Source organism: Heloderma suspectum, chromosome 9 (assembly GCF_057233095.1).
Source record: "Heloderma suspectum isolate Gila_16-S chromosome 9, 16-S_ref, whole genome shotgun sequence".
Classification (NCBI taxonomy): Eukaryota; Metazoa; Chordata; class Lepidosauria; order Squamata; family Helodermatidae; genus Heloderma; species Heloderma suspectum.
In genome coordinates, this window is record NC_139466.1 from 35,607,020 (window position 1) to 35,617,699 (window position 10,680).

A 10,680-nucleotide genomic window follows, 5' to 3' on the forward strand; every position below is an offset into this window, starting at 1 on the left:
ATTGGATAGTTGGCCCGCCTTCGAGTTCGGAGGTGGCCCACTATCCCGGTAGGATTGCCCCCTTAGCATCCTGGGGCATTCTGGACCTACTGAACATGCCCAGTCCTCATTGGGCTGTTATTTGGGGGGAGGAGGTTGCTCCCTTACATTGTTGTTATTGCAAAATGTCCTTGTTGCTTTTTAAGGACATTTTGGACATCTTCCCAAGCAAGGCTGATACCTTCCCCACTTTGTTTCTCAGTTGCCCCATTTTGTCTATCGGCATTCACCACCTGAGCTTGCTGTCAGAGAGTGAATGAGAATCACCTCTTGAAAGGGACTAAACATTATGGGTAGCATGATTCCAGGAGAAATGAATTCTCGTGTATACGATTTGGGCCTGAGGATGTGTTTAGACATACGTAATGGCAGAGATGAAGCTGCTGTAGAACCGTAACTGGCACATTGGTCAGACATACAATCTTCTCTGCAGGGTTGAGCTCAGAAGAAGCCGGCTGCACTAGTTTCCAGTGGACGTCGGCTGTGCAGAGCAATGGTTGTCTGCCCCTTGTGACATCTAACTGTGGCATTTGTTTTTCTTTTCTTTAAATAAAAGGCAGCATGAAGGGAAGCTGAGCCCATCCCGCATGACAAAAATTGTCAACACTTTCTTTTTGACTTCTCATTGAATCATAGGGCTGGAAGGGGTCTACAAGACCATCGAGCCCCGCCCCCTGCTCATTGCAGGAAGCCTGCTTCCCAGGCGGTTTCCCATCCAAGTCCTAACCAGGACTGACCCTGCTTAGCTTCCAAGATCAGACGAGATCAGGCACATCCAGCCTATATTTGTTTACATCCTTAATTAATTCTGTCGTTGATCAGGTGATTATAGTATTTTACAGAGCAATCCTATGGCCCCTAAACAGCATCTGGGGCTCCATAGGAGGCTGCCAATATTCTCCTCCAGAACAACGAGCATGGAGGAGGAGATCTGATTGTGGATCTCCCCCCGTCCCCTTCCCAGCTACCACTGGAAGCTCTCTACAGCAGCTTCTTTTTCTGATTCAACTGCCCTACTGACTGGTTGCTTCTGCTGCTTAATCAATGTTATGTATGCATTTTAAACTGGAGGACTGATACTGTAAACCGGTTTGAATGTTTGTTTGTTTTTAATAATAAAACTCTGATACAATAAAGGGAGGTAATGTGATCCTTTGCTCAAGTCAAGATTTCAGTGGCAGCATTCTGCATCAATGAGTGTTTCCAAGCAGTCTTCAAGGGCAGCCCTACCTTGGGCGCCTATGGTAGTCTATCTGAGCTGTAACAAATGCATGTATAACCATGGCTAGGTCTGACTGTGCCAGGAATGGACCCAGCTGGTGCACCAGCTGAGGCTGAGCATAAGCGCTCCCATCTGCAGCCACCAATGGGCATCTAGTAGCAAGGCTGAGTCCAGACATACCCTCAAGTTGTGAACCTGATCTTTTGAGACGTTGCCAAGAATACACACCTGTTTTCATCTTGTCTCTGTTTGCCTGCCTTTATTGCTAATGTATTTGAAGGTCTCATTTCTGGAAAATACCTAGAATAGCTCAAGACGCTGAAGAGAGAACATTTATAATGGTGCTTCCACTGTAGAATTTTTCAGAGATGGAGATCGTGTTTTGTTGTTGTCTTCCAGCTGCCCCCTCTAAGCCTCTCTGCAGCTTCGATCAGAGCCATCATCCTGAGATTGAACTTGGCCACCTAGTCACTCTCTCCTGCGTTTCTCAAATTGGCCTGCCCACCCCTACATATCGGTGGCATAGACTGATGGGAGATACCATTAAGCCTGTGACAGAGCTATACAGTAAGTAACTTTCCCCTGTTCCAATGGCCAATGGTCATGCTAGTTGGGAATGCTGGGAGTTGCCATCCAACACATCTAGAGGTCACCAGATCAGGAAAGGCTGTTTTAGGTAATATGCAATGCCTGGAATGCGATAACTCAAAGAAGACATCTAAGAAATGCCAGCGATTGTCAGAATTGCTGAGTACCAAGAGAGCTTTGGGTCATCTGGGATGAATAAACTCCTGTCCTAAAAGCAGGATATTCTATACCCAAACTAACCCCAATGACAAATAATGTTCCATTCTTTTCTTGAAAACCTCCAAGGAGGGACATTCCATCCAGGGCTGGCATCAGAGGTCAGTATGGTTGGGTACCTGCCAATGGCCCCAGGGCATAGAAGGACTCACCACCAACCCTGCTCATTTGCCTGCCCCACCATTGGGGGGCCCCCTTGCCACTGCTGCTTGAAGTCACCACTAGTAACTCACGCTCTCCCCCTTGTTGTGTTTACCTGGTGGACAGCCCTTTTGGATGGGAATCTGCAGTGGGAAGCCACCATCTTACATTCCCCAAAATGCAATGCCCAATGTCAGTACCCCCAAATCATGTACTAAATTTGTCGATACCCCCAGAATTGACAGAAAAGTATGGCAACAAACCCTACTAGAAACGTCGTAAAGTGCAAAGCAAAAGTGGGCCCACAAATCACCAACAGCTAGCGCCTCGAAAACATGGAGGCACTACAAATCTCACCCACCCTGCCCTGTCACTTCCACCAATATTTCCCTTAGCTCCATCCACCCAAACATCCTCCTACCGCTCCACCTCAGCTCCGCCAGTAGACAGCCCGCTGCCTATCCCTAGCATTGGAGAAAGATTCAGCTTCCAGTCCAATCAGCTTTTGTATGCAGAACCGGAGAGGGAGCCATCTTGTTCTTCACCTCAGGCAGCAAAGTGATGCCACGGAAGGTGACCCACAGAAGCCAAGTTGGCATTTGGATTTCAGCCATACAGAGCACCCATTTTACGATCTGAACTTCCCTCCCTTTTTGTTACAGATCCTCAAACTGGCTCCTTGGTTATTGGCAACCTGACAAAGTTTGAAGAAGGGTACTACCAGTGCGTTGCTTCTAACTCTCTCGGAAACAGCACCTGTCAGATCGACCTCACTATAAAACGTGGGTTTACTGTAGTTATGAAAAGATGTTCATACTACTTTATTTTTGGAAGGACTGTTCGTTGAAATGCCTGACTGCTGGCAGAGGGAGAGCATTTCCCCATCGAGTAGCACCCTTGGTGGTATCTGGCCAAGTCTTTTGTGTTCTCTATCTAGTCCTATGGTTGCTGATTTGACTCCCTGTGGAACTGCTGCCGGGGTTGGGTGGGGGAACAGGGACACTGTCAGCACCTTAGGGTACCCTTCTCTCACACACCAGTACTTGCACGTACTTGCCTAAATAAGAAGTCATCTCTTCTAAAAGGATGAACAGGTGTCCTTAGTCGCAGTGGTGTAGTGGTAAATTTGGAAGTGCAGATGCTTGTCGTGACAGTCCCTATAGCCACGCCCCCAAGGAGAGTCCAAAACTGCAGGCAGCAGCCTTGATCCATATCAACAAACCAGAACTCTAGCTATTTTTATCTGCTAGGAGCAGGTCTTTTGTAAAGCTAAAGGGTCTCAATTGCCCGTTCAAGACCAAGCCAAAATGCTTTACATTGCAACAAGGAACGACGTATTGTTTCTTGGAAAATTCGTTTCCCCTTACAACTGTGAGGATTGCAGCTAAGCTCACAGGGAACAGGAAAATCTGGGGGTGGGGGCAGATTATTTCAGCATCCCTGTTACTAAAAGAAGTGCGGTCTCTGCATCCCTGTTTTCCCTGGCTCCACTACGCCACGGTTTAGTCATGATGCTTCAGTGAGGGTTGCACCCATCACGACTTCAGCATTGGTTGGGTTTTGGTACATATTCTGACAATAAGGTTAAGGTTGGAGGGAGCTCCTTTAGAGTTCTGGCTGGTTCCGACTGAAACCCAGAATGGATCCACAGCCCCACCAAAATCAGAGCCACCAGCCCCCACTGCTATTGACTTCAGAATGGGAAAGTCTTATGAATGTGCAGTTTAATCTACAGAAATTAGGTTGCATTCCATCCCGTTAGCATCTTCCTTTCCTGATGTCTGTCTGCTGTAGATCAAACCACTGTTAAAGGCACAGGAGCACAGGAGAAGGTGCCTTATACTTCATGCATGAACGTGTCCTTAATGGGTACCTCTTAAAGCTATGGGAAAGTCCAGGGGAGGCTGGTGGCGCTGATTTTGGTGGGGCTGTGGCACCATACTGGGTTCCAGTCAGAACTCTAACGGAGCTATCCAAGGTTCTGCACCCTATCCTCCCAAAGGTTCAGCACCTTGGAATAGCTCCTTTAGAGTTCTGTCTGGTTCTGTCTGAAACCCAGAATGGAATCATTGTTGTTGTTCAGTCGTTCAGTCGTGTCCGACTCTTCGTGACCATAGCCCCACCAAAATCAGAGCCACCAGCCTCCACTGGGTGAGACTGAGGGGTGTGGATGCGGGGGACATTTACACCAGGAGATACGAGTTCAAATCCACCTCAGCTGCAGGATGCTCTTGAGGAAAATAGTCTCAGTCTCATTTGCCTATGTGGAAACTGAAAATGCCAGATAGCTGCCGGATTGTTGCAAGGATGAGTAAGGCCTCCATTTCCAAACATGCGCGCTTGGAAGCAAATCCCCTAAGAGTAAGTGCAAAGCTATATAAAGGAGTGCACACTTTAAAAGTGTACAGTTCATTCCATGGATAGATAACATATTATTAGAGCTTTTCTGCATTATACATGTGAATTTAAATGAGCCAATATAAATGGAAAGAGTGTGTTATTTTTCCCCTTGCTGGAATTCCTTTGAGTGCAATCCTATGCATAAACAACAAAGAGTCTTGTGGTACCTTAAAAGACTAATACATTTTATTGTGGCATAAGCTTTTGTGGACTACAGCCCACTTCATGAGATGCATGGAATGTTCAGGTAAATATATATAGTACATATGGCCGTGGGAGATGAGGAGGATTGTAAACAGTGAGGTTAGACTACTTACAACAGACTATAGTCAGGGAGTTCCTGACCTGGAGCTCCCTCCCAGCAGAATTCCCTATACTGTTGTCATTCAGGGACCACTTAAAGGTACCACTATTCACTTTTGGAATATAGGCAAGTGTTTTATCTGTTCTCTGATGTTGCAGCTAAGGTTTTATTGTACTTTATTGTGTATCTGTAATTTTTGAGGGATGATTTTAATGGTGTTTCACGTGTTGTATTGTTTTTATATAGGTTGTTAGCAGTCCTGGACTCCTTGGGAGGAAGGGCAGGGTATAAACATAAATAAATAATAAATAATTCTCTTCCCTGCCTCTTAGATACCTGAAACTCTCATTAACACTTCATACCTCTGATGAAGGGGGGTGTAGCCCACAAAAGCTTATGCCAGAATAAGAAAGCAATCCCATGGCCCTTGGACAGCAACTGGGGGAGGGGGGAATAGGATAGTTCGGATTCCTGAATCCAAGCTTGGAGGTGGTGCTTGGACCCAGGAGTCTGAGTTCCCTGCCCCTGCCCCCTTGCAGTAGGTGGGGCAGAGAGGGGACTCGGGGACTGGGGATACAAACTACTCCCAGCCTCCTTCCCTCCCCCTCTGCAGAGCGGTAGCTAGATGGGCAAAACCGCCTGTCTAGCAAAAATGCAGAGCAGAAGAAGCATGGAGGCGATGATCACGTGGAGGCGATGATCACTTCCACGCTTCTCCTGCTTTGTATAGGATGCCCATCAGTCTCCAAGTTTGGAGGCGGACAGGTATCCTGATAGGGTTGTACCCTAAATGTGAGAGTCTTTAAGATGCCACAAAACATGTTGTTTTTGCTGCAGTAGACTAACACGGCTACCCTCTGAAAAGCCTTCCCACGTCTACTCAAAAGTAAGCCCCATTGAGTTCAATGCAATTTACTTCCAGGTAAGTGTGGAAGGACTGGAATCTCCATCTCTCTTTCTTCCTGGCAGCCTATATACTGCATTTTACTTTAGTTCTAACATTCTGCCCATTAGCTCCCTGTATAACATGACAAAGTCTTCTACTTTCTTTCAGATTCAGAAAGTGGCATTATTATTGCAGCATTAATTGCAGCCATTCTAGCAGCTGCTCTTATCTGTGTTGTCGTCTGGATTATAACCACAAAAGACAAGGAAAAGAAGAGAAAAGAAAAAGCTGCCATCCGTGAAATGCAGTAAGTTTTCAAGGAGCCTTTCCCAAATAAAACCGCCCAGGCTGTTTGCCTCTCATGATGAGACTACATTCAAGATTGAAAGCCTGGCTTTGGCTGGGGGGGGGGGGGGTGGCATGGGGTGAAATATTTATTGGTTTATTTAAAATATTTTTAAATCTGCCTTTCAAGGCAAATCCTTCTCAAGACACCTTACAAAGTAAAAAGCATAAAACAGGAGAAATATAAAATACGAACTGAAACAGCATAAGCCCCTCATTTCAGTACAAAAAAAAAAAAATCAGCAGGAGTTAAAATGTAAAATGTAGACCAGCATCAATATTCAATTAAAACAGAACTGAAACATTGGGGAGCTTTTTAAGGCCCCTTCCAAAATTGTCAGGGTGGGGGGCAGATGTTGAAAGACATTGATCTGGCACCTGGGAATTTCAAAAGTATCTACAGAAGTGGAATTTACCATTTAACAATGACCTTCAGGATTATGGTATAGAGCAGAAGCAGGCAGAAGGGAAAACCACAATCCATCAGTGGATTATTGGCCAATTTCAGGTTGATGACTGGATTACCAATTAAATACTGGCCAATGGATGGATGTCTAGCACCTGGTCTTTGAGTTTCTTGCAAAGAATGCTGGACTAGGGGGCTGATGCTGCTTATACCGCTAAGGAAGAATGCAGAATCAGGATTGGTATACACCACCCTTGTATTTAAGGGTCGCCACAGGCAACCAGGAAATCTATGTAGGTGGGTGAGCTGGTGGAGGAGGGAGGGGTCACTCCATCCCTCCTCCACCAGCCTGCTTTTCATACTAGCTGCAAAGGAAAGAAAGTCTCTTCCTCCACTGTCAGGAGGCTGCAGGGGAAACTGAGTGATACATGCCTGCTCTATCTGCCCATTTGGTATGCTTTTTTCGTTTTTGTTTACTAGCCCACCCCATCCCTGCCAATCAGCACTTGCCACTGCCTCACTCCTCCTAATGCAGGGGTGTTGAACCTCAGGCTTGTGGGCCAAATCCAGCTCACCCTGGGTCTCCCAGACAGTCCCACCCCATCCCCTGACCATTTGGGTTTTCCCCATTCTAAAAGGTCGAAATGCCTCTCCTAAGTCTTAGTTGCTGGCTGTAAGAGCTTTAAGCTAAAATATGCTGGTGTTTTTGGCCACGCCCCTTTTTCCTGTCCCCACCCACCACTGGAATGTGGCCCCCGAAAGCATCACCAAAATGCAATTCAGCCCTCAGGCTTCAAGAAGTTAGACACCCTGGCCTAATGATGGCCTAATAATAATGCCCCTGACAAGAGACTTCCTTCTTTGTCCATGTCAATAGAAAATTGCAGTGGGACAATTGCAGCCTGCTCTGCCCAGACCTCACCTCCCCAGGCAAAACGGAACCTTTTTGAACCAAGGCAATCTTGAGGAGGCGCACAAAATGGCTGCCCAGCAACACCACAATTTGAAGGCCAGTTTCTCCCTGCTATCCTGTTCCAGAGGCGGAGTGTACATCTTGCTGCTGTTGTACCTGCATGGCTTGAGTGGACATCTTCAAAGCCATCAGCCACCTGAGAGATTTGGGGAGAGGAAGAAAGAGGGAGATAGGAGAACCGTAGCTGGAGGAACAGATGGCTAAATAGACATAGCTACTCTGAGATGGCTGTAGCCACTGATACCTCCTTTGCCGTGCATGGCCTTTCTGAAAATGCTCGTTTTGGGATATGCTGTGTAAGACAAACATGCTCAGCCTTATTTGACTTTGTTTTCTGCAGGACTATGGCTCAGAAAGAGCCACTGAATGCCGAGTATGCTGCTGTGCCCGGCCAAGAAAGTGTGCCTGTCGCAGCAGTCCCACCAAGCAAAGAATCCAATGAGACAAATGAATACGTTACCCCTGAGGAGATCGAAGTTGCCACAGCGCCTGAAAATGAGATGCAAGAAATGGGCCACCGACCCATCGCCTAAACTCTCCCGGCATCATAAGGTGGACCCAACAGCAACTCATCAGCCAACGAATCAGCACAAGGCACAGTCATGTTAACCATTGCCCCAATCCAGACAGGGTAATCCACATGCCCAAAGCAAGCTTCCACATGCAGATCCGCTTCGGGATCAGGGCATATGTCTGCAAAAGGGTGGTCAATTTGTGGCTCCTGTGGCTGGATGTGAAGGCTCAGCACACGTGGTTCTGTCTCCTGGACTGGGACTGTATGTGCACCGAGTAGCCCATTAATACTGTCACCTTTCCCTCCTCCAGCAATTGAACGGTGCTGATAGCCCTGGTCATCTATTGAATGGGTGTGATCCTGGCATGCAGCTGTTTATAGTATTTGGATGGCAGACCACCTGGGAATCAGGCTTCCTGCATTGAGCAGGGGGTTGGATTTGATGGTCTTGTAGGCCCCTTTCAACCCTATGATTCTATGATCTATGATTCTATGATCTATGAAATCAGGGGTGGGGAGCTGCTGGTCCATGGGCTGGATCCTGCTTGCAGTGCTGTTTGATGTTGCCTGTGGCCTCCCCTCCTTGCCAGACCCCTGGCATGGCACTTAAGTTTAGCAACAACAACAAAAAGCTCCAATTCATGCAAATAGGACTTGTGCTTTTAGCCTATCTGCTGGATGGGGATGGTTGGGAAGGTCACAGCTGGGAAGGGCTAAAATCTCCCCAGTGCAGCAATTAAACTTAAGAAAAAAGCTCCCATTTGCTCTAATGGGGGCTTTTTTCAAAGCCTAATTGCTGCACTGGGGAGGGGGGAGCAATAGGAGGAGGGGATTGTAACTGGGGAGGAAAGACAGGGAGAGAGAATGGGGATGGATGGGAATGAATGGATGGGGGATGGATGGATGTGTGTTCAAATAAAAGAGGAACAATGCTGGAGATTGATGAATTTTAAAAGTGTACAAAATTATGCGTGCTGTGGATTAAGTGGATAGGGAGACATTTTTCTCCCTCTGTCATAATACTAGAACCCAGGATCATCCCATGAAGCTGATTGGTGATCATTATCAGGACAGATAAAAGGAAGAGCTTCTTCACACAGCGCAGTCAAAGTATGGAATTTGCTACCACAAGATGTAGTGATAGCCACCTCTTTAGATGGCTTTAAAAGGGGGTTAGACAAATTCCTGGAGGAGGAGGCTATCAATGGCTACTGGTCCTGCTGGCTATATGCTCCCTCCAGGATCAGAGGCAGTGAGCCTATGTACACCAGTTGCTGGGAATATGGGTGGGAGAGTGCTGTTGCACTCATGTCCTGCTTGTGGGTTTCCCATGAGCAGCTGGTTGGCCATTGTGTGAACAGAATGATGGACTCTTGGACTGACCCAGCATGGCTCTTCGTGTGTGTGTGTGTGTGTGTGTGTGTGTGTGTGTGGACGGACTCTGGCCCTTTCCGCTGCCAGCTCCTGTCCTGCCTTCCACGGGCATGAGGCCTGCAACAGGTTAGTCCTGAGGGAATGCATCCCTCCTGGTGGGGGAGAGGTTCCACACTCTTGGTTTGAGTTACAAAACCATGTTTACAAAGGGCTCATGAAAGGCAGGTACTGTGTCCTTAAAATAGGACTGCATATATTACATATGTAAGCAAGTGCTGGGTATACACCAAATAGCTGTGTCCATCCATTTTTTCCTTAAAACATTCCGTATGAAATGAGGTGGGATGTTCAAGAACGCCTTTAGCTCTTCTATTGATTGCTGCTGGAGGCATGACTTTGGCCTAGAATTCTATTCATCCTTTTTCATTCACTCACACTTAAGGTGATTGGATATGTTGGAGGCTGACCTGGCCACAGTGGGACAGAAAAAGGGAAGCACTTGTTCAGGTTGCCAAGTTGTTGTTTTACCAGCTCTGCAGCTTTACCAGACAGAAATTTAGCATATGAATCTTTTCCTGGCGTGGAGATAGGAAAACCTTCACTTGCCTAATTTCAGTTTTTCATGGAAAGTCTCCCTAATACTTTAATGCTGTAATCCCTGTGGGAACATCTTAACATGCATAGACTCCTTGCCACCACATTGCATAAGTGGCAAATGATCACTCTGGCTGTCTAGGGACAGGGTGCGTTCACACATTCCAGCGGCTGGCATCAGCCAAAATACGGTGAGCCAGCACAGATATTTACTAATTATCTCGCAGGTTTAAGGAGATTTGTCTAGGGCAGTAAGTTCGGACCACTAAGTTCAAGGATGGCTCACCATCACACCACACCCCTTCGCTTGTAACTGATCTCTAAAAAGCCTGGTAGTTAACACTAGCAGTTTCACACATTCACACTGCACACATTACACATTTACTTGGCAGTAACGTTCCGCCGATTTCAATACAATTTTCTTTCCACTAAAGGCATATGCGATCAGGATGTTAAATTCCCACTTGATAACTACAAGTTGCCATATATGAGATCCCAAGAAGCATGTACCCAGCTTCATGCCTTAGTAGACCTTCAGAGCCCCCGCCCCTTTCTAAAAGCAGCTCTTCAACGGCTGACAAGCTATCCCCACAATTTGGGAGAGCTGGGGATGGTGGGAGTTGTAGTCAAACTGGGTTGGGGAAGACTGCAGAAAGACCTTCCTGCTTTCCCCTGCTT

General features: G+C 46.8%; 1 protein-coding gene across 1 annotated transcript in view; it reads left to right on the forward strand.

Annotated features, from left to right (window-relative positions):
* VSIG1 (V-set and immunoglobulin domain containing 1) overlaps nucleotides 1-8,053 on the forward strand; it is a 29,428-nt gene extending 21,375 nt beyond the window's left edge. The window contains exons 4-7 of the mRNA XM_084813279.1: nucleotides 1,661-1,828; nucleotides 2,869-2,988; nucleotides 5,965-6,103; nucleotides 7,861-8,053. Coding sequence (XP_084669405.1) covers nucleotides 1,661-1,828; nucleotides 2,869-2,988; nucleotides 5,965-6,103; nucleotides 7,861-8,053 — 620 coding nt within the window. The remainder of the gene's footprint in view (nucleotides 1-1,660; nucleotides 1,829-2,868; nucleotides 2,989-5,964; nucleotides 6,104-7,860) is intronic.
* The last annotated feature ends 2,627 nt before the right edge of the window (nucleotides 8,054-10,680 follow it).